General features: G+C 39.1%; 1 protein-coding gene across 2 annotated transcripts in view; it reads right to left on the bottom strand.

Moving 5' to 3' along the window:
- Nucleotides 1–24,500, bottom strand: part of SH3GL2 (SH3 domain containing GRB2 like 2, endophilin A1) — a 225,686-nt gene that overhangs the window by 17,611 nt on the left and 183,575 nt on the right. For both annotated transcript variants that reach the window (XM_017545936.2, XM_037744755.1), the window contains exon 3: nt 17,758–17,830. In XM_017545936.2, the coding sequence (XP_017401425.1) occupies nt 17,758–17,830 (73 nt within the window). The remainder of the gene's footprint in view (nt 1–17,757; nt 17,831–24,500) is intronic.

The following is a 24,500-nucleotide window of genomic DNA, read 5'->3' as shown; positions in this document are numbered from 1 at the left end:
CACACATCTAGGATCAGACTGCTTCTCACTCTGGTGTAAGCCACTACCATCTCTAGCCTGGATTATTAAAATAGGCTCCTACTGGCTTGCCTGCTTCCACGCTTGCCCCCTATAATCTATTCTCCCTAGAAAAGTTAGGACAGTCCTATTTAGTGTAAGTCAGATCACATCACTCTTCTCCCCAAAGCACTTTAATGTGTTCTCATGTCCAAGGTAGGAACCAAAGTCCCAACAATAGTGACAAGGTCCTATGTGCTCTGGCCCCTCTGGCCTCCCCCTGTTAACATTGCTCTATTGTTCTCATATATATGAGAGCTTCCTGGGCATGGTCACACTCTCCCCCTCTTACTCTTCCATTTTTCTTCATTGCACTGTTCACACCTGATATTAGGTATTATTCTCTATCAGTCTCACCCTTCCAAAGTATAGGCTCCATGAGGGCAGGAGCTTTGTCTGCCTCATTCACTCATACATGCCCAGGACTGGGAGTAAATGTGGAAGATAACTGAAAAAAATGAATGTATTTCTTCATCCACAGAATGGGGGAAATCAAAGCTACTTTGCTGGGTTTATGCATCCAGCACTGTGCCTGGGACTTACGGAAATATTCAATAAAATGAAGGCTATGACCAATATGATAAACTGTGTCATGGAAGTAGGTTACCAAGAGGTATATTGAAATGTATAAATATGGCATTCCCAATTATCATGGACAAGAGGAAAGTTCTAATAGTCTGGTGGGTTTAGCTATAAATATCTAGTTTGCCTCTAATATAAAACTAAACATAGGGATAAGAGCTCTACCTAGGCCAAAGGAATAGCGTTGGTAAGTGATGAATGTAAAAAAGGTGAGAAGACTGCTATTTGTCCTCCCCAAATTCATATACTGAAGCCCTAATACCCAGTGCAATTGTATTTGGAGATAGCGCTTTTAGGAAGTAACTCAGGTTAAGTGAAGTCAGAAGGTCAAAGTCCTAACCCAATAGGATTGGTGACCTTATAAGAGAGGAAGAGAGAGAATGATCTCTCTCTCTCCACACACACATGCACCATGAAAAGGTCACGTGAGGACACAGTGAGAAGGCGGTCATCTACCAGCCAGGAAGACAGCCCTCATCAGAAATTAAAACATGGTCCAGCACCTTGATCTTGGACTATATAACCTCCAGAACTGCAAGAAAATAAATCTGTGTTGTTTAAGCCACCCAGCCTACGACATTTTGTTACAGCAACCTGAGCTGACCTAGGTCCCATTCTTGGGGGAAATGAATTTGGGAAGGATACTATTCAACCCATATACTTTCTTTTTATAACCTGATTATTTTAACAAGCTTTAAATCAAAGTAATTTTTTAAAACTATCTGATTTCCTATATTTGTGAGCAAACCAATTATTACATAATTTTCATTTCACATGGATTTCTGATGCTTTTATCTTTATAAATATTCCATCTGAGTTTATTCTTTTTGAATAAAGTCATCTTAAAAAGTTAACTTTGAAAGAAACCTCCACAAATATATACAATTTCTTGACTGCATAATTTACTGAGTCCTTGGGTAACCATATTTTACTGACTACATGCTTTATTTCCATAAGCACACAAGCACAAGATCAACCGATGAATGTGTAATCTAAGATTTTTCAGAAATAAAGAAGAGGCAGGTCCCTAACATTCTCCATCCCGCAAAGGTCTCCCTGCCTCCATCTACAGGTATTTACAAAGCATTTGTTGCCTCCCTACCCGTGGGAGCTCCTCTTCCTTGGCAGTTCCACCCAGTGGTGTGCTGGAGTTAGGCCAGCACTGCTCAGGGGAGCCAAGAGTGAGACCCTTTTCCCAAGTCAGAGTTCAGTGATGGCACACTGGTAGCTTGAAAATGGCCATGGGAGACACGGAAACTGGCTAATGCTACAAATCAAGGTTTTTCTTCTAGAAAGACGGTTGTTAAGCCTGTAGCAGCACACTGCTGATTAACCTCCCAGCTTGTGGGAAGTTTTACTGCACTCCAGTTCTCATCTGTGGTGGCCAGGTAAAGTATTATCATACTTCCTGGCTGTAAAAAGATGGGATATTTTGAAAATGCAAAGTATAAAGAATAATATAACACACTCGTATACACATCATTCAGATTTCTCACTCTTAAGGACAATGTTCCTGACAATCTCTGAGCAAGTATTAACACTTCCTTGCTAGCATTTTTGTGTGTTTGTCTCTAAAACAGGACAGACTTGAAGTTGTGAGGCTGTTGAGGTTGTGACAGACATTTGCAGGAAAGCCCTTGAGATCTGTTTTCTGGAAAGGTGTAAAATGTCAGGGGACCTGTGGCTCACAAGCCTCTGAGGGCTAGGCAAAAGCAGTGTTTTATAAGGGGGTTCAGTCCCAAAAACAGTGATGCCAGAAGATAGAATGCTCCTCCTCCTAAGGAAAAAATAGGGAGTTTTAATGTCTGTGGTTTTTTGTTTTTTTTTTAGTTTCATTTACTACAATTCAAAATCAAAGTTTATCACAAATGAGATTTCTGCCGTGCTGGAAACCAGCAGTATCTGTGGAACGGAGATGCCAGCACAAACCTGAACACAGGTTGGAGCTGCAGAGGCACAGGGGTATGGAAATGAGTGCCCACTGCTGGAAGTGCAGGGATGAGGGGTGAGTCTGCCCTCTGCACCCCATTTTCTCCCCACCCTAGATGATTATGATAAGTGTTATTTGGGGAAAGACCTTCCGTAAATCATTTTCTAAAAATTACAACCTGATTTAACTGCTATATTCTCAAGAGTGGTTTCCTTCACTGTGAAATTTGAAATAAAAACATAGTGACAGGACATCTGTCTATCACAACAGGGAAGAAGAAAATGCAAGCCCCCCACCCTTGGTGTGAGTTGATGAATACAGTGGATGCACTTGGGCAGAACAGGCAGCCACAGTACTCCAAGTCACATCTTCGTGTTCTGACTGATGGGGAAAACCTAATGGCTTTAGCATTTATCAGTGAAGACCAAACACGCGAAACACGGTTTCTGAAGCCTTTCACTGCTTTTAGTGACTTAATTTCTTTGTCATCCCTAACTGTTGTATAGAAACCAAGCCTCATTGCCCAAAGAAGCAGAGATCTTGAGCAGTACAAATGCCAAATAATTTGTACTAGTATTCATAATTAATACTATCTTGTCTGAAAACTTAGAGCTCTGAAATATTGGAAAAACTGGAGCCCATAACCAGATTTCGTCCTATAGCTATCATTTCAGAAGTATCTACCTCTTACATAATTTGTATACATCATCCAGCCTTGCAAAAACACAAGAGATGGGTTTTGTTTCTACATTTTACAGATACAAAAATAAAGTACAGAAAAATGATGTAAGGTGCCCAAGGACAGGTACCAACAAGAAGCTGAGCCAGAATCTGAATCATAGCTGTTTCTCAAAAGCTCACTGTTCTCAGATTCCCAGAAGGCTGTACTGGCTCTCATTGCTTTATTACATCTTCATTAAAAAAGGTCAAATTAAGACTTCTCAGCAGCAAAATGTAAAGCTTTAGCTATACTTACACTTCTTAGGTGTTTAAAAATGCAGAGGTGATGAAGTATCATCACTCAGGAAGCAGGATGAGCCCATGTGAGTTAGCAGCCTGAAGATCGTTCCACCTGCATGACCTTGGACGAGCTTAACCTCTTAAACCTCTGCCTCCACACTCAACATAAGGAGATTGGCCTACTGAACTTTGTATTGCTTTTCCAATCTAAAAATCTGATACATGCATTAGAATCCCGTAGAACAAGTGGATGAAGTCATTTACAAATTAGTAGATGGCATCTATGTCAGCATACACAGAATTTTAATGTACATTTTCAAAACCAAAGAAACAGACTCCTTTGCAAAACCATCACTGAGATCAAAACCAGTAGGTCTTATTTTTAAACTCCAAGAAAAATTTAATTATTTATAAAATCCTTCCCCTTTTTAAAATTTCTGCAACAATGTATACTACAGCCAGACCATGTCTTAATGATTTTGTTTATGCGTATGGGTCTGTGCAAAAACAAGAATTTTTTTTTAAAAAAATCAACTGAATAGTTCAAGAAAAACACAAAGGTAACTTATTCTCCTTTCTTGTAGAAAACTGTCAAATTTCATTAAGGATAATTAATTTCTAATTACCAGCAACATTTTTACACAAGCATTAAAATTCAGAGGACCAAAGTGATATTTAAATTAAAAAATATAGTCGCCTTTTGAAGATAAAATAATCAGAAATGCCTTCTCCTATAACAGAATCTATTATCATCTCCTACCAATTAATGCAAGGGTCCATGGCATCAAAGGAATAACACAGGGCAGGGTTCAAAATATTGTGATGGTGAAACGAGGTGGTGTTGATAACCAAAGCAGGCACTAAATAAACGTTAGTTTTTTTCTCTATTTTTCCACTTTTGGAGAAAGTTACAGTTGACAGCTATTTCGCTGAAATGGCAACCAACAGCTAAAAATACACTTGCCTCTTCATCACCTATCAAGAGTCAATAATGTCTTTAATTGATGGAAAAAATTAAAAGTTTGTTCTTGGAAAAGATCAGCAAAATTGACAAACATTTAGCTAGACGAACTGAAAAAAAGAGGGAAAAGACACACATTACTAAAATCAGAAATAAAAGGTAGGGATATTCATCCTGCTTCTACATTAGTAAACAGGATTATTAAGAGAGTACTATGAACAACTGTACGCCAATGAATTGTATAACCTAAATGACAAACTCTTAGAAACAAAAAACTTACCAAGACTAACTCACAAAGAAATACAACATCTGAACAGACCTATAATTAGTAAAAAGATTCAATCAGTAATCAAAAATCTTCCAATAAAGACAAGCTCAGGATCTGACGGCTTCACCAGTGACTTCTACTGAATATCTGAAGAACTAACACCAACCATCCTCAAACTTTTCCAAAAAATTGAAGAAGGAAAATTTCCCACTCATTCTATGAGGGCAGCATTATCTTGATATCAAAGCCAAGGACACTACAAGACAACTAGAGACCAATATCTGTTATGCTCATTGCTGTAAAAATCCTCAACGAAACACTAACAAACCAAATTCAACAGCATATTTTAAAAATTATACCCCAATTTTGGTCCTAAAATACAAGCATATGGTTCAATATACAAAAATGGATCCATCTAATACCTCACAATTACAAAATGAAGTTTAAAAAAAAAAACCCACACATACACATGATCATTCATTGATGCAGGAATAACTGCTGACTGTTCAACACATTTTCATGATAAAAACACTCAATAAGCTAGGAATAGGAAGAAACTACCTCAACATAGTAAAAGTCGCATATGAAAACTCCACAATGAACATCATACTAAATGGTGAAAGACAAAGCTTTTACTCTAAGGTCAGAAACAAGACAATGATGGCCACTGTGACCACATCTATTTAACACAGTACTGAAAATCCTAGTAAGGGAAATTAGGTAAGAGAAAGGAACCCAAATTGGATGTAAACAAGCAAAATTATCTGTTTTCAGATGATATGACCTTACATGTGGAAAACTCTAAATATTTCCCACAAAAAGCTGTTAGAATAAATGAATTCAGCAAAGTAGCAGGACACAAAGTCAACACACAAAAATCAGTTGCATTTTTATACAGTGACAATGAACAATCTGAAAAGAAAATTAAAAAGATAATTCCATTTGCAATAGTATAAAAAAGAATAAAATACTCAGGAATTAATTTATCCAAGGAGGTGAAAGACTTCAACAATGAAAACTACCAAACACTGACAAAAGAAATTTTAAAAGACATACATGAATGGAAATACATCCCATGTTCATGAACTCAAAGACTTAATATTAAGATGTCAATATTATTCAAAGCAATCTACAGATTGAATACAATCCCTATCAAAGTCTCAATAACATTTTTTTGTAGAAATCCTAATATTCATATGGAATCTCAAGGGACTCCAAAGAGCAAAAACAATCTTAAAAAGAACAAAGCAAGAAGACTCATAGCTCCTGATTTGAAAACTTACTACAAAGCTATGGTAATCAATACAGTGTGGTGCTGGCATAAAGACAGACAGAGAGGTCAAGGGAACAGAGCAGAAAGCCCAGAAATAAACCCTTGCATACACAGTCAAATGATTTTTGACAAAGGTACCAAGACCACTCACGAGAAATAATAGTCTTTTCAACCAACAGCACTGGGAAAAATGGATCTACATACAAAAGAATGAATTTGGACCCTTTTATAACACTATATACAAAAATTAACTTCAAATACATTAAAGACCTGTTAGATCTAAAACTCTAGAACTCTTAGAAGAAAACAGACAAAAGCCTCATGACACTGGATGTGGCAATGAACTTCTGGATATGATACCAAAGGCATAGGCAGCAACAAAAAAAATTAAGTTGGACTTCAAGAAAGTTAAAAAAAATTGTGTGCATCAAAAGACACTGTACTGAGTAAAAGGCAACCCACAGAATGGGAGAAAATATTTGTAAATCATATCTGATAAAGGATTAACATCCAGAATATATACATAACTCCTAAAACAACTATATTAATAAATGGGGAAAGACTTGAATAGATATTTCCAAAGAAGATATACAAATGGATAAAAAGCACATAAAAATATGCTCAACATCACCAATCATTAGGTCATTACAAATCAAAACTACAATCAGATACCACCTCACACTCATAGGATGGTAATCATCAAAAAAACAGAAAATAATAAGTGTGGGCAAGGATGTAGAGTAACTGGAACCCTTATGCACCATTGGTGAGAAAGTAAAATGGTGTGGAAAAGGGCACAGTGGTTCCTCAAAGATAAAAAACAGAATTCTTGTAAGTTCCAGCAATTCCATTTCTGGATATTTACCCAAAATAATTGAAAGCAGGGTTTCAGGGATATATTTGTATACTCATGGTCATAGCAGCATTATTCACAACAGCTAACATGTGAAAGCAACTCAGCTGTCCATCAACAGATGAACCAATACCAAAAATGTAGTATTTACACACAATGGAATATTATTCAGCCTTAAAAAAGGAAGGTGATTCTTATATACACTATCACATAAGTAAACCTTGAGGACATTATGTCAAATGAAACAAACCAGTCACAAAAAGACAAATGTTTTATGATTCCACTTATATGAGGTAATTAGAATAATTAAAATCATGGAGCTAGAAAGAATGGTGGTATCCAGGGGCTGAAGTCGGAAAGGGGGAGCTATTACTTAATGGGGATAGAGTTTCACTTTAAAAGACAAAAAGAGTTATGGAGATGGATGGTGGTGGTGATTGTGCAACATTATGAATGTATTTAATAGCATTGAAATGTATACTTTAATAATAGTTACGATCATTTCCTGTTCTGTATATTTTACCATGATAAATAAGAAAAAATAATAATTCTGAATTATTTTTACTAAATTTGTGAAGTCTCATACAGAGATTATAATTGCAATATAAGTATAAATCCTCAAATCACACTAAATAAGATTTGGGACTTAATACCTGCAACAAAATTTACATAATAAATAGCATCGTAGCAAGTATTGCATTTTGGCAACATGTGATGATTGCATATTATGGCCTGGTTTTCTTAGGTGAAGTCTCAGAGCATCTAAAGTCTGAAAGGTGGCTCTCTGGTGCTCTCTGCACTGATAGCAATTTGCTCTGCTGTTTTGCACACTAACAATTACTAAATGACACAAGAGTTATATTGTAATGAAAACTTAGGTAAATATCCCTAAATCTATGTTGTTTCTTTTATAGTTAAATATTAGAAGAAACTGAGAAAAGGGAAGAGGAAGATTTTCCTAGTAACTTATACAAATAGGCAACCCTAGCACTGGATCATGCTACTCTCAACCTAAATAATGTATTTATATAACACCACTCTCCAAAGTGACAAAGCTCTTTTATGCCCCAAGTAGGAAGCAGCGGGGAGGGATTTTAAGACACTGTGCTGTAGTACACAGTAACAGACCTACGAACTCGTGACATGGGGCAGCAAACATCTCCCAGCTCTAGATGAAGTGTTGCACGGTATCAACACAGGTCTCACAGCATGCCCTGGGAAGGCAGGCAACTGTCCCCTAGGGGCATAAAACAGTTTGTGCAATTTGAAAGACACACAACCTTCAGTGTACTAACATCATGAGTCTTTGCTTTCTCAGGTTTTCAGAGCACACAGAGGGTGAGGGCGGTGGTTGATACTATGACCTTACTGTAAGAAGGATCCTGCAGTGGGATTTTTCCCTAAAGGCCTTGCCCAGGGAGAAACTGCTGGGTTAGCAGCTGAGATGCCCTAGGTTGAGCTGCAGTGCCCTGGGAAAGGAAGGTGCATAACATTTCTTGAGCCCTTACTAAGTGTCAGGCACTGAGCCAGTGTTCTTCACTAACATGTTTCAAAACACAAAGATATCTTCAGTCTTTGCTGGAACTGGACTGACCTACACTTCCTGGGAGAGTCGGGAGACCTCATCTTAAGCTGACATGATAGTGACAGGTGTTCCCAATCTACCTCCTGCTTCAATGAAAGGAAGTAGGGAGCCTAAAGCCACTGGGCAAATAGCCTGATGGCCCCAGCAGACAGCTGTATGCTTGAAATAGGAGCTTTGGCTGGGAACAGCCACACTATCGGTTTTCTACATAGAATAACAAAGTATCACAAACTCAATGGCTTCAACCAACTCACATTTATTATCTCACAGTTTCCACAGATAAGTCTGGGCATGCCTAAATTGAGTCCTATGATCAGGGTCTCACACGGCTGCATACAATGTGTGAGCCAGGCTGCTTTGCTGTCTGGAGGCCTGAGTAGGGAAAAGTCTACATTCAGGTCCACGTGGGTTCCTGTCTTTCTGAGTCCAGGCTGTTCACTTCCCTGTTGCAGTATGATGGAGAGCTCTGGCTTCCCACTGGCTGTTGGCTAGTGGCCACCCTTAGCTCTAGACACCACCCCCAGTTCCTTGACATGTGGTCTTCTCCTTAGGATGTCATAACAGAGCATGTGCTTCTTCTAGACAAGGAAGGGAATGTCCCTTGGATTATTCTGCTAAGACAGTCTCACATAATATAGCATATTCATGGGAGTGATGTGCCATCAATTTTGCCATATAATGTAATCAAATCAAGGCAGTAGTGAGTGGGTGGTTTCATTATCTCTGCCGTGTTTACTGGTTTGCGGCAAGTCACAGGTTCCATCTACACTCAATGGGAAGGGATTATACAAGGGTGTGGATCTGTAGCAGTCACCCTGGAGTGTACCTGCCACACACGCCAAGTCTGGAGGCATCTTTGTAGTTTAAGACTTTGTAGCATAAGACATTTTGTTTCAAAAACAGAATGTGCTTTGGAGATAGTAATATCTGAATAAAGATTCTGGCTCTTCTGTTGTATAACTTCAGGAAAACTGCTTAATCTACCTTGCAGCTCCAGTTTTCTCATCTGAAAATAGACACAACTATTATCTATGTATATAAATATAAATGGTCTATTAATAGCTTCAGCCCAGTGATTTTATACACAAGAGTATGAACATTCCCACTTTTCCCATAGCAATTGTGAAATATATTAATTGTTCATGACACCAAATAGATACTACACAGAGTAACAGCTCTGATCCTGACCTGTGAAAGCCTGCAGATCATGGCTCTTACCTGAAAAGCTAGTTACTACTGTAAGATGGGGTTTATAAATGCTTAATATGATTTGATTCATTCATTAAACAAATTAATCAATTGCTAGCACCAAACTCTGTGCTAGGAACTGGGTATATGTAAAGGAGTAAAACAGACATGTTGTCTTCAATGACTATGTTTACAATATACTGGAAGAGATAAACAGCATTCATTCAATGAGTATTTACTGAGGGCACTGTTTCCATTATTACAGTTAGTAAACAAAATAGACAAGTCCTTACCCTTCTGGAGATTACGTTCTGCATGAGAAATGTGAGTGATGGGAAAATAATAAACAAAAAGATAAATTTGAGTATAATTTCAAATGTTGACAGGAAATAATATAAAAAGGGATGAGGAGAAGCTATTTTCAATAGGGGGGCCAGGAAAGGACAGTACAGGAGATGGCAACTGACTAAAGGTGCAGTGAGGAGGAGCAGCAGACATTAACAGGATCTGGAGAAGAGTGTTCCAGGCAGAATAACACCTGTGCAAAGACCCTGAGGCAGGAACGAGGCTGAGGGTAATTCTCAGTAGAGTGGAAGCCAGTAGAGAGTTACAAGCAGAGGAGTGACAAGATGTGATTCACATCTTTAATGATGGAACTGGGTGCTATGTGGAGAATGTAAAATAGGAGCATAATAATGGAAAAAGGCAGTATAGTGTACAAATCATAAGTTGCATAAATACTATGAAAAGTACAATAAAAGAATAGAATTGGGCTCTTTGCAGTGTACAAACAAATCCTATGCTCAAGTCACTGCATTGTGCTGGCAGTGACAAGCAACACTTTAACAAGTAAATGTACAGCTGAAGTGGTGCTAAATGCTCTAAGAAACGTAAAACAAGAAAAGGCTTAAGAAGGTATAAGGATTGATGTTTTAAACAAGATGGTCAGGAAAGCTGCATAAACTGGGTGACATTTGAGCAGAAACCTGAGTGAAGGCTTTGAGAAGACATGGAGAGGAAGTGATTCAGGCAGAGGGGCTGGGCAGGCCCCATGAACAACGTGGCTGTGTGTTTCCGGAAGGCTGGCTCAGAAGGAGTGGGATGGAGATGGCCAGGAACATACGAATGAGTTCAGATCCTCAGGACTTTGTAACCCACATAAGTGCTTTCCATTTTAATTTAAGTGAGCAACCTCTCAAGAGATCTGTGGAGGGGAACTCATGTGATGTGAAGGTAGCATGAGAATACAAAACTGGAGCAGACCTGATTTCAACTGGGCACTCAGTAGATGCCTCTCAGAGGAGATATATAAGCTGAGAGAGGAGGGGTGGCGAGAAGACAGCTGTCAAACAAGGGGAAGATGAGGGCCCATATTCCACCAGAAGAAGAGGGAACAGTGCTGCAAACTCCTGATACAGCAAAGAACTTGAGGCACTGAAGAAACTAAAGGCCGCTGGGTGAACAAGAGGAAGAAGGAACTAGGAGAGGCAGAGAGCACAGGGGCCACCACATGCTGGATCTCAAGGGCCATGCTGAAGATTTAGGTATAGTATTTATTTATAGTATTTAGGGACTATTAATGTGAGGTGCCATTAGCTTAATTCTCAATATATATGTATACAACATTTTAAATATATACTATTTTATTATTATTAAGAATCTTTTAAATAAGTTCTGGCTTTAGCATTCTTTGTTTAGACACACAAGGAATGAATATTATTAATCCACCAGTTCTAGGTGACTTAAAACTCTGAATTATTTAGTTTCTCAAGTATTTTAGGAACCTATTAATTTTCAATATTTCCCCCAAAGATGTAAAAGTAGAAAAACCCTCCAGCCCTTCAATACATATAGTACATGAATTATCTCACCCATCATCTGACTTACATTTTCTTTTTTGATATAGTTATTCTTGAAAGACCCTATTCCTTTGAAGCTTAACAAGTTTTTCCTCACAACTGCTTTTGTATCTGTCCTTTACGCATTTTGATTCTTTTTCATTGTGAGGATTTGGAAATGAAAAACATCTGGCTACTAGACTCAGCACACATTCCTTATTCTTTAAGTGAAGGATAGATATATTCATTCATACACCCATTCAGCACACATACTGATGGCAAACAATGTACCACACATAATGCTAAGAACTCTGAAGGATGCAAAGGTGAATACAAGTCATCCGGTCCTGTAAGAAAAATAGCAAATTCACGATGTTGTGAGAGTAAGGGCTTGGCTACATGAATGCCAAGTAATACATGTATTCATTTTCAGTTCCACAGTCACCAAATATAATCACTATATTTATTTTGGAAGATGATTAAGAGCACAGTATGTGGGAAAAGAAGTACACTAATTTTGATAGAATATCTTTCCAGGGACTAATGGGACATGCTGAAACGAATACAGCTGGCTTTTATTTCCACGGGCAATATTTTACAAATGAGATTTGAAATTATTAAAATATTCTAAATAGATATCAAATGACCCCAATTTAATATGCGAATCTCAGAAATACTGGAAAAATCTAGACCATCTAGGCATTCAAGGGAAAAGCATTACCAAGGAGAAATAAACCCCTACTGTGTACAACATTTTTCACATTCAAGCTGCTTTTTATGTAAGCAGTTTGGAAATTTGTATTAGATGATCACATCAGGGTCAGAGTAACTTCTCAGTGCAAACTGAAAAAGTCTCTCTCATTACAAGGATGCTAAGGCTGGAAAGGGTACATGGTCCAACTATGTCTACAATTCCATTCAAGGGCCATAAAACAGACTTTCAGAAATGTTTTTTTTTTAATCCAGAGCTTGAAAATATGTTAATTCTAAAGGAAGAGTCCATTTCTCTATTGAAAAAAAAAACCCACTGATAAACATAAACCAAGGAGGTAAACATGAAACATATATTGAATGGAAAGGCAAACTATCTAATGCTGTGCTATCTTTTATGGACACCAGTGGCCACAGGGGGCTACTGAGCACCTAAAGTGTGGCGGGTCCAAATTAATATATCCAAAGGATTACAAATCGTTCTACTATAAGGACACGTGCACATGAATGTTCATTGCAGCACTGTTTACAATAGCAAAGACCTGGAACCAACCCAAATGCCCATCAACGATAGACTGGATAGGGAAAATGTGGCACATATACACCATGGAATATTATGCAGCCATCAAAAACAATGAGTTTGTGTCCTTTGTAGGGACATGGATGAACCTGTAAACCATCATTCTCAGCAAACTGACAGAAGAGCAGAAGATCAAACACCACATGTTCTCACTCATAGGCGGGTGTTGAACAATGAGAACACATGGACACAGGGAGAGGAGCACTACACACTGGGGTCAGTTGGGGGAAAATAGGGGAGGGACGGTGGGGGGTGGGGAGATAGGGAGAGATAGCAAGGGGAGAAATGCCAGATGCAGGTGATGGGGAGGAAGGCAGCAAATCACACTGCCACGTGTGTACCTATGCAACAATTTTGCATGTTCTTCACATGTACCCCAAAACCTAAAATGCAATAAAATAAATAAATGGGAAAAAAAAAAGAAAAAAAAAACTGACTTACATCTTCTCCAATGATTTTTGCTCAGATATCATAAGAATCAGAGCTTACAACCAGCAGAATCAAATTTGTGCATAGTACTTTTTAACTTCAAATTATTTCTTATCTAAGCAGCCTAGGACTCCGTACTGGCTTACGCTGTTCCAGTTCAAGCTTGGATGACTTTACAGCTGTCTGTCCTGCATTCTCAAAGGCGTCCTTCACAGGGCAGACCTTTAAGCCTATGATCCCACTCACCCTTCCACATCTCATCAGTTAGCTGGACTTCCCAGGAGGAATTAGCTGTGAAGCCCTCTGGGCTCCTTCCTCAGACTGTCAGACTGTATGTAACTTACGCTAAGACTATGAAGTTCCAGATGGCAAGCCCCCAGTCTTGGTCTCATTCTACCCCACAGCATCTAGAATTGCTTTTTGCATAAAAGTAAATGCATGTGACAATTGCTGGTTACATATGAGTATCTGACGATTTAGGGAAAAGGAAGAATTTTCCTCCTACTCTTTGTATTAGAGAAGTTTTACATTAACCACTTTATATTTTATATAGACTTATTTCCAAATAAGGTCACATTCCTTAGAACTTTAGTTCCAGATGGACCTGAATTTGGGGAACACACTATTCAACCCACCACATCTATCTACAACAGAGCACAGTTCCATTACACTGAGGAAAACTGATGAGCTCCCACTGAGAATTTGTGTTACAATAGATTTTTAGTCTATTTTCATACTATAAATTCAATTGTTTTTATTTTATATGGAGAAAAATGGTTATTTTTTTATCCATCTAAAATAAAACAGAAGTGGTACATTAGCCACTGACAGTCAACTGTGCTTCATAATTCATTTATTCCAATATCCAAGTGGCTACTGGCTGCCTAGAACTGAGCTGGCGGCTGGGGGTGAGTAAGACAGGTGCAGCACTGAACTCACAGGGGAGGAAACGCAAAACCACAGGCATGGCATGTGCTCCACTGAAAAGCTGCTGGGATTACGACAGGGACAGTGACAGGGGAACCTAATGTGGCTGGAGCTAAGGAAGGCTAGTAAGTGACCTTTACACTGGTCCTGAGGGAGCTGTTAGCCTAGCACGGTGGTGGGGAAAGGGCAGGCTGACCATGGGCTGGGAGGGCCCCCTAAGCCATGTTAAAAATGCAAGTTAATCCTAATGGCACGAAAAGCCATGGAACGGTTTTATATAATATGATCAAATTTGCCTTTTAAAAATATCATTCTGGAGATGGGCCAGAGTGGATGTGGGACCTTCACAGAGCATAGTCATGTATTCTTAAAAGCTAAACAAAATCACTTTGGTTATCATTTCAATAGGAACTCAGTTTTAAGAACAGAAAAGATGTGTAAGCTCCACGCCCCCCAAGATGTGAAAGCCAGCAAGCATCCTAGAGCAGTACTCTAATACAGGTGTACTCCCAGAGTACCCTCGAAGCATTACATTCCACTGATTCCCCTGGCCTCGCCATGTAAATTTGTTACCTGGCATCAGGCACTGTCCTGACCAAGCCACATCTTGCTTATTCACAACCAGCACCCAGTATCCACACTGGTTGGCCCAGCTCTAGGGTTCCCTGAAAGGCTGAGTGGGCAAAGTATTTAGCAAACTGCACGAGTTTGAAGATATTCTTTCTGCTCTCCTGTGCCCAAGAACTGTTCTTTGGGTGTTTGCCTAACGCTGAAGTTGACCAGCTACCTGGCTTGAGCTCTTTGGCCAGTGTCTACTCTCAGGGCAAGAAGCTGGCAGAGGGATGAAATTGTACCTGTCGTAAACAATTAAATGCAGGTTGTTTAAATTCTGTAGAATGGTTACACAAAATTTTGTTTCCTTCTGGACTCTTTTGGGTAGTACTTATCCATATATATATGTGACCTGCCCATAAATAACTGCTTTTCTGAAACCAACCTCCAATCACCCCTAATGGCCTTCATTGTGCTCCTTAGTGGCAGATGTCCATTCAATTCTCCAATAGTCATAAAACCATTATATTGGCAGCCAATTAGCACATTCAGTAATGTATTAAAATAAGTCATTTCTAAACATTCAGATCTTCCTAATTACCTCTTCCTTTGAGGTTTTTTGTGAAAATAAAAATAAGACTCAATCCCACAATTTGTTTCCTTTCTGAATTTCTATTGTACCCACTCTGAAAGGGAAAGGACCCTTTACACCTAAATGAAATGGAGCCTACCCTTCTCAGAGGCAGGGTTGAGCAACTGTGAAGTGCAGAGACTTAGGAAGTAGTCAGACCTGGGTTCCAGTCCTGTCTTCAGCCCCTTCTAGGTGTATGGGAAAGTTCCTTAAATTCCCTGACCTTTGTTTTTTCCTGAATAAAATGAGGCTGACCTGCTGTATTAGTTTTCTAAGCTATCAGTGCAAATGACCACAAACTGGGTAGCTTGAAACAAAAGAACTAATTGCCTCACAGTTCAGGATGCTGGAAGTCTGAAATCAAGGTGTTGGCAAAGTTGATTCCCCCTGAATCCTTCCTTATGTCTTCCAGCTTGTGGTGGGAGCTCCCAGCATTTTTTGGCTCATGACAGGATAACTTCAACCTCTGCTCATTCTTCACATAACCTTCTTTTTTGTGTTTCTCTGTGTCCTCTCATCTTCTCATAAGGACACCATTCATTGGTTTTAGGGGCCACCCTAAATCTAGGAAGGGGCATCTCAAGATCCTACATCGCTACTTACATCTGCAAAGACTTATTTCCAAATAAGGTCACATTGCTTAGAACTTTAGTTCTGGATGGATCTGAATTTGGGGAACACATTATTCAACCTACCACACCTACCTACAACAGAGCACAGTTTCATTATACTCAGGAAAACTGATGAGCTCCCACTGAGAATTTGTGTTACAATGATTTTTTAGTCTGTTTTCATACTATAAATTCTTCAATTGTTTGTATTTTATATGGAGAACAATTGTTACTTTTAAAGATGAGACAGTTCCTGATATGCCTGGCACTGCACTGAAAACGCATCAGTGCTCAGTAAATACTATATTCCTCCTCCCATTCCCTTTATCTGAGCCCTACAACTGTGAGTTACAAGTGCAATCCACGTGAAAATCCCAGGAAATCATGGAGTACTTCAAGGTTCTATGCAAAGATAAAGACCAGAGCTTCCTGCCCCTATATAATGATTTCTTGTGGTGAAGCAGGGTGAGCAGTTCTCTTTCAGAAATTGACTTATGAAAGTTGTTTAAACACTAAGGAATAAATGTGCATCCAAGAGATCTTTGCATCTCTATGGAAAAATAATGGCTAAAAAGAAGGTTTTGGGAAAATATTAGAATCTTGATTTTTGCTGTTCTTTGTCTAATTTGCTAAGCATTTGAAAATGTATGTGGTCTACTGTCAGTTAAATTCCTGGTTCCTATAGCTTACCACATTTTCTTCCATATTTTCCTCCCTCACATAAGCTCATTTCTAATCTGTTTTATGAACAACAACAAGAGCAACAAAATCAGAAAGTTATTCCTACATAGTTTGCTCATCCTCAACACAGTAGCTGTGCTGGTCATAGGTGAATAAGGATGGAAGGAAGCTGCAGTCAGCAGCAGGGGGCGTAGAGAGGGAGCCAGCACCTACTACCGCACACAGCCGCTTCCTCTCATCCCACACCCGCCCCTTTTCTTATCTCTAGCCCACTATTGCTCAGTACCCAGACTCACTGGGGCTGAAGCAGTTTCCTGCATCATCCCCTCTAGGACCATAAAAGACATGGAAACCCAACCTGAAACTTCCAAAGAAACTAGTCTCAAGATTAAGGGATCTCCCAAATATTCATACATCTCACTTGAATACATCCAGCCTTGCTTCCAGTTTCCATGCCCTGTGGTTAGGAACTGACACACAGGAACAGTAATGAGGAGGTCTATGAAGTAGGCTGATTTTCTTTGCTATAACTGATGACTACAGAGGCTGTCCCAGCTCTGCCTGGTCCTCTTATCAACACAGAGCTCCATTATCTCTATTATCACTCCTTTCTCTTAGAGTATAAGTTAGCAGGAACAGATGCTGGTCTGTGATGTGCTTGGAGAAGAATAAGAATCAAGATCAACGCTCTGAAGACTTCAGTGATGCCCTATGAAGAAACCCTCTGTGTTTGATGAAAACTATTCACCTCCCTACTTTTTTACATCTTCTGGGAATCATTATATCTTACTAAAAACTATCCTAATTTTCATCCTTAAGATCTCTTGAAAATTCAAGGTCAACTAATAACAGTTTAGAGCTACTCTGAGATTATGTGTCACCTGAGCTGTTTGCGTACATTATTTGTTAAATACTCCGCAATCAGATAAAATACCACAGATCTTCCAGTTACTTCAATGTGAGCTTTAAAAAGCCCTTCTCCCCAGTTAAAATGTGCTATCCGTGAAGTCAGTAACCTCTCAGAAAAGTGGACCAAGGAAGCAACACCAAAGAAGAAACATACCAAACTTAAAATGTCTATCAAAGAGAAACTAACAATTACCTGGAGGGATCCTTTGAACATATTAGATGATTCCTTACCTGGATTGGGTTGAAGGTATTCAATTGTTTTAGTCATTATTTCCATCACAGCCCTGCTGGTGACATCCACTTTCTGAAATGAGAAAATAAGTACTCTAAATGATAAAAATGGCGAGCTTCAGAACCTGGGTTTTTGCTTGAGTCTGTATACAATGGCGGAGAATGGAACAGAGCCAGGACAAGTCCCGCGGTAGGTGAGGGAGGCTGAGGTGGAGCTAGATGTCATGCTGACACTGTATTCGGCAGTGGTCTACCAATATGCAGAAAGCCTGTTTATTCAGAGAGGAAGCTGGTAGTTTCCTAAAATTTGTTCCAAAATATACTTCATTATCTTCTGGCAAAAATAAGATGAAGAAAATGAAACATATTTTGCCCCAGAGGCATTTATTGGATGCTTACAGTGGGTCAGGCATGGAGGCAGATTTCACTGCCCTCAAGAAAGAATCATGCAGCATCAACTCTCCTTATTCAAGAAGGGGGGGAGGTTTTTATTTAACTTCTGAAAACATCCTAAAAATAGAAAATCTTAAGCAAAGACTTCTAGTCTGTTCTTGAACTTTTGGTTAATTCTAAACAAAAATCTTGGTGCTAGAGTCTATCTTCAAATAATGTGGAATGGTCAGTGTTTGCCTTCAACACTTCACTATGCTCTCTCTGTTAGGCCCCCTCCCCACTCGGAAGAGGTCATGGAAGCTGCTTGCTGAAGTTAGGTCCCCTCTATCTTCTCCATGAAATCCTTTTCCTATCGGCATGTGCGGTCCTCCTATTCGCCCTACACAGTAAATGACTAGTGAGAATAAAAGTATCCTCCTATTCCAGGTATGTGCAAGTAATATATGACACAGGTATGAATGAAAGTGATTACATTTTAATGTAGACATTTAGGTATCAATTAAGTCCACCGGAGAAACTTTCTGTTTGTTCAAAGGCTCCCTCTTCGAATATTAGAAACTTTTTCATAATATACTATATCTACATATAATATCAACCTTGCATAGAGTAAGCCTCCTCCTGTTCCATAATCCACCCATTAAAAGATTTTATCTTTCAGTTCAGTTTTTTGATATTTAATAATTTCCCAATCCATGGCATTCATATTACTGTGTGTTTGCTATTAATAGTATCAATAGAGGAATTAATAGAGGAAAATTAGTATTATTAATTATCATAAAATTATAAAATTACTAGTATTAGTAAACAAATTTTTTCTTGCAATGTTATAACGATATAAAATTATCTTAAAAAGGATGCAATTTCAAATGTGCCTGTCTACATATAAATCTTATACAATATCCTTTTGATTGATCCAAATTTCTAAGATCTTTAAGATTGACTGTGTACTAGGTAGTAATTAGCTTTAATGTGAATAGTGCCCCATCTACTCAAGTTGTGGAACGTCTTATGCCAGGGATGGATCACAGGTATGCCTGGAACAAATATGCTGAAACTCCATTGTACGTGTATGATAGAAAGGCAAATGCAGATCTCCTGCTGACTATGTGATGGGGATTCAGGAATTAGATGACAAATGTACCCAATATCCTGTAGTTATGATGAGAAGGAAAATCCTTCCAAAAGCCAAGGCTTCTAAAGAAGAGTGCCAAAGGAATTAAATTTTCCAGTGACCATTTGATATCCTGATGCCATCTGCTGTTAGGGGGCTGACCAATTTCTAAGTTTCACCCCCATCTCTGTCCTCAATAATTATAACCATCATCATCATAAGCTGTTTTCTGTTTGTAAGAAACTGTTATAAGGACCATAAATATCTTTACACATTTAATGCTCATAAACTCTGTAATGGATATGAGAAAACAGACACAAAGGCGTTAAGAAACTACCCCAGTTCTAGCTCCAGGGTGTATGTTCTTAATGACCATCCTATACTAAAAAGACAGGCAACAGTGGCATTTCCCAACCTGACAGAGATGACAAGTCAAAGCTGGAACGTGCTTTGTACCTTCCTCGATACGGGGCTAAGGACCTGGCAGTCGCTGGCCAAACGGGATCAGCAGAAAGGCACCTGCCATCCCCATATTCCATTTTTGTTTTGAAACTCCTCAAAGTCTGTGGAAGCTTCATCCACAAGACTGTTCCATCCCAGGTCTCTCTGGAAGGGAGGCTCTGCCATGCTGACCTGCTAGGCCACATGCCCTCAGTTTCACAGGTTTCCCTGCAGAGGCTGGTGCCTGCAGTGTCTATTTCACCTGGCCCACAGGGAGATGAGCAAGGAAGGCTGTGAGAGTTAGTTTTCACTTGGCTACAGAACCCCCTTCCCTTTTAAGATCTGTGTAGGGGGCCCAACTACTCATGTTCTGTAAACAGACGTCACTAGCTTGGCTAAAGTCAGTGGTCTCAGGGAGGGCCCAGAGACCCTGGGAATACCAACATTAAATTATTACATTTGGTCCCCAGGGCAGGATTCCATCTTATGAGAGAAATAGGAATAAAAACTATTCCAGTGCCTCCTGTGACTTGTCTAAAGAAAGCGCTCATCTCATCCAGATGTTAACCAATTTTGTGCCTATTGAGAGGGACTCCTTTAACACTTTTGGTTACCTAGTCCAGGCATCATTATAGAACAAGTTCTACCTAAAACCCGTTTGACAACAGCATAAAATAACCTTCACTTGAAATCCATCCCCTCTGAAAACAACTTTATTCAATATAGTTATTTTTGTGTTTCATCATCAGGAAATATACCAAAGAGGGACCCGCTTTTGGCAAATTCATTCCTAGGCCCTTGCTACTGACTGCTTTTTTTTCTCCCTCTCTTTTTGAGATAAGGTCTTACTCTGTCACACAGGCTGGAGTGCAGTGGTGCGATCTCAGCTCACTGAAACCTCCACCTCCCAGGTTCAAGTGACTCTCCCTCCTCAGCTTCACGAGTAGCTGGGACTATAGGCATGCACCACCATGCCCGGCTAATTTTTGTGCTTTTTGGTAGAGATAGGATTTTGCCACGTTGGCCAGGCTGGTCTCAAATTCCTGGCCTCAAGTCATCTGTCCACCTTGGCCCCTCAAAGTTCTGGGAGTAAAGGCACAAGCCACTGCGCCAGGCATGACTGCATTCTTACAGATAATTACTTGATAGAGTTCATGGACGTTAAGAGGAAGAGACCAGAGAAGCATTCTGTTTAATGCTTTTATTTATTAAATGTCCACATCTGTGGCCTAGAGAAAGGAAAGGAGCTCTTTGAGTGTTGTTATAAGAACAAAAGTAGTTCCCATGGTCATGAATCAGAGGCTTTCTTAAAAAAAAAGTACCCGAAGAACTAAATTGCCCAATGATTAGTCACTATTTTGAAGTCATCTGCCAGTAGGAGGCTGACCAATTTCTAACTTCCCTCCAACTCTGTCCTCAATAATAATGTCCAGGACTCTTTTGCTAAACTATACTATGTCAGCCAGAGGCAACCTGAGGGCCATAACCCCATGAGACTTCTGAATGTGCCTTGTTATGCACTTGCTAGGGGAGGTATTTATATACCTAAACTGGTACTTCCAAGTACATATTCTGTTTATAACAGGCCTGATGAAATTAGCATAAAGAAGATTCCCACTTAAGTAATTTATTATAACCAGCAATTCTCATAAGCTCCCAGAATTGAGCTTATTCCCATTTGAGAACAGCACAATTTCACTTGAACTTATGATATGTAACTATTATTTTCTTCAATGTCCAAAATTTTCAATTACTACTTGAAATTAAGTTTTGATGCATTCTAAATTTTAAGAACTTCTCATCTTACAAGCTCCTGAGCCTCCATCTTCAACTAACCTTGCCTGGGATTGGGGTGAGGAGCCATTAGGGAAGGCTGTTTAAAGAAAGTGAAACAGGTCGGGTGTGGTGGCTCATGCCTGTAATCCCAGCACTTTGGGAGGCTGAGGCAGGCAGATCACCTGAGGTCAGGAGTTCAAGACCAGCCTGGCCAACATGGTGAACCCTCGTCTCTACTAAAAATAAAAAATTAGCCAGGTGTGGTGGCGTGTGCCTATAGTCCCAGCTACTCAAGAGGCAGGGGCAAGAGAATCACTTGAACCTGGAAGGCGGAGGTTGCAGTGAGCCAAGATCACACCACTGCACTATTGCACTCCAGCCTGGGTGAACGAGTGAGACTCTGTCTCAAANAAAAAAAAAAAAAAAAAAAAAAAAAAAAAAAAAAGGAAAAGAAAAGAAAAAAGAAAGAAAGAAAGTAAAACTGCAGCTGGGCACAGTGGCTCACGCCTGTAATCCCAGCACCTTGGGAGGCCAAGACGGGTGGATCACGAAGTCAGGAGTTTGAGACCAGCCTGGCCAACACGGTGAAACCTCGTTTCTACTAAAAATACAAAAATTAGCTGGGCACAGTGATGTACTCTTGTAATCCTAGCTACTTGAGAGGCTGAGTCAGGAGAATCACTTGAACCCGGGAGGTGGAGGTTGCAGTGAACTGAGATCACACCACTGCACTCCAGCCTGGGCAACAGAGTGAGACTTTGTCTCCAAAAAAAAAATAAAACATTAAAAAAAAAAAGTGAAACTAAATATATACAGACACAGATATGTTTTTTAGTTAATAAAACTTTTGTGTGAAATAAGGTTTATTCAGAAGACAAAATTATAGGCATGTACGTTTCCTTCTGGGTTTTTTCCTTTAATTTCTCAATACCAAGATTTTGGCAATTCTTAATACTCTGAAGTCAAGAAGTTCTTTCTCCCCTGTCTAGTCTTATAATTTACAACTTTGGGTAGAGACAAAAATAGCTCCTTTAGCCTTTTTCACTCACTGTAACATTTTTCTTTTTCATGTTAAGTCTTGGGTTGGCAAGTTACGTCCGGTTGGCCAAATTCAGGCCAATACTTGTTTCTACTTTTTTAAATGGTTGAAAAAATTTGAAATGATGCTACTATTTTACTGCACAAAATAATTATTTAAATTTCAAATTCAAATTTCAGCATCCTTTAAGTTTTGTTAGAAAACAGCCACACTCATTCATTTAAATGTTGCCAATGGATGTTTTTGTGTTTAAACAGCATTGGCAAGGAGTTGTAAGAGACCTCAGAGGCCCGCTGGCCCCAAAAACCTAAAGTACTTACAAAAAAATCTTGATGCCCGTGCTACGCGCTAGCTTCACTAATAATAATGCCATGCTCAATTTATAGATGATAGTACTAACTATTTCACCAGCTGTCTCAGTCTTTAGAGACAACATACTAGAGAACAGAAGGCATGGAACTGAACAGAATGGGGTTGCTCCTCAAGAGGCATGTGAATGTTATCTTTCTTCCTTGAAGAAAATAAAAGTCGGTGTTTCCTGAACTTAGGTGATAGGACTCGTGAAGAACATAGCATTAGTTGTGGAGCAACAAAAGACTGAAAGATATGATTTCATAGTATTAGATACCATATTATACCAGATGCTGTAGCAGAGCAGAGTTTAAGAAAAACATAGACACCTTAAAGGGAGCACTGATAGTTTGTGAGTTTAGTGATTACCAATAAATACATGAATTAAGCCAGGCATGGTGGCCCACGTCTGTTACCCCAGTGCTTGTGAGGCCAAGACAGGAGGATTGCTTAAGGCGAGGAATTCAAGGCCAGCCTGGGAAAAACAGTGAGACCCCATCTATACAAAAGATTTAAAAATTAGCCACAGAGATACAACAAAAAAGAAATCTTCAGGCCAAGGTCCCTGATGAACACTGATGCAAAAATCCTCAATAAAATGCTGGCAAATCAAATCCAGAGGCATGTCAAAAAGCTTATCCACCATTGTCAAATAGGCTTTATCCCTGAAATGCAAGGTTGGTTCAACATATGCAAATCAATAAATATGATTCATTACACAAACAGAACTAAAGACAAAAACCACATGATTATCTCAATAGATGCAGAAAAAGCTTTCAATAAAATTCAACATCAGTTCATGTTAAAAACTCCCAATGAACTAGGTATTGAAGGACTGCACCTCAAAATTTTAAGTGCCAAACATGACAAACCCATAGCCAATGTTATACTGAATGGGCAAAAGCTGGAAGCATTCCCCTGGAAAACCAGCACAGGACAAGGATGTCCTTTCTCATCATTCCTATTCAACAACATTGGAGTTCTGGCCAGGGCAATTAGCCAAGAGAAGGAAATAAGGGGTATCCAAATAGGAAGACAGGAAGTCAAACTATCCCTGTTTGTAGACAGCATGATTTTATGTCTAGAAAACCCCACAGTCTTAGCTGAAAAGCTTCTTAAGCTGATAAAAAAACTTCAGCAAAGTATCAGGATACAAAATCAATGTTCAAAAATCACTAGTATTCCTATATACCAAGAACAGTGGAGTCAAGAGCCAAATCAAGAACAATCTCATTCACAATTGCCACAAAAAGAATAAAATACCTAGGAATACAGCTAACCAGGGAGGTGAAAGTTCTTTACAAGATGAAATATAAACAATGCTGAAAGAAATCAGAGATGATACAAACAAATGGAAAAACATTCCATACTCATGGATAGGAAGACTCAATATAATTAAAATGGCCACATTGCCCAAAGCAATTTATGGATTCAATGTTATTCCTATTAGATTACTATTAAGATTCTTAGCATAACTAGAAAAAACTATTTTAAAATTCACATGGAACCAAAAAAGAGCCTGAATAGCCAACACAATGCTATACAAAAAGAACAAAGCTGGAGGCATCAAGCTATCCAACTTCAACTATACTACTACAGGGCTACAATAATCAAAATAGCATGGTACTGTTA

The sequence above is a fragment of the Cebus imitator genome, unplaced genomic scaffold (genome assembly GCF_001604975.1).
Source record: "Cebus imitator isolate Cc_AM_T3 unplaced genomic scaffold, Cebus_imitator-1.0 Scaffold183, whole genome shotgun sequence".
Taxonomy (NCBI): domain Eukaryota; kingdom Metazoa; phylum Chordata; class Mammalia; order Primates; family Cebidae; genus Cebus; species Cebus imitator.
This window is presented reverse-complemented; position numbering and strand designations above follow the sequence as displayed.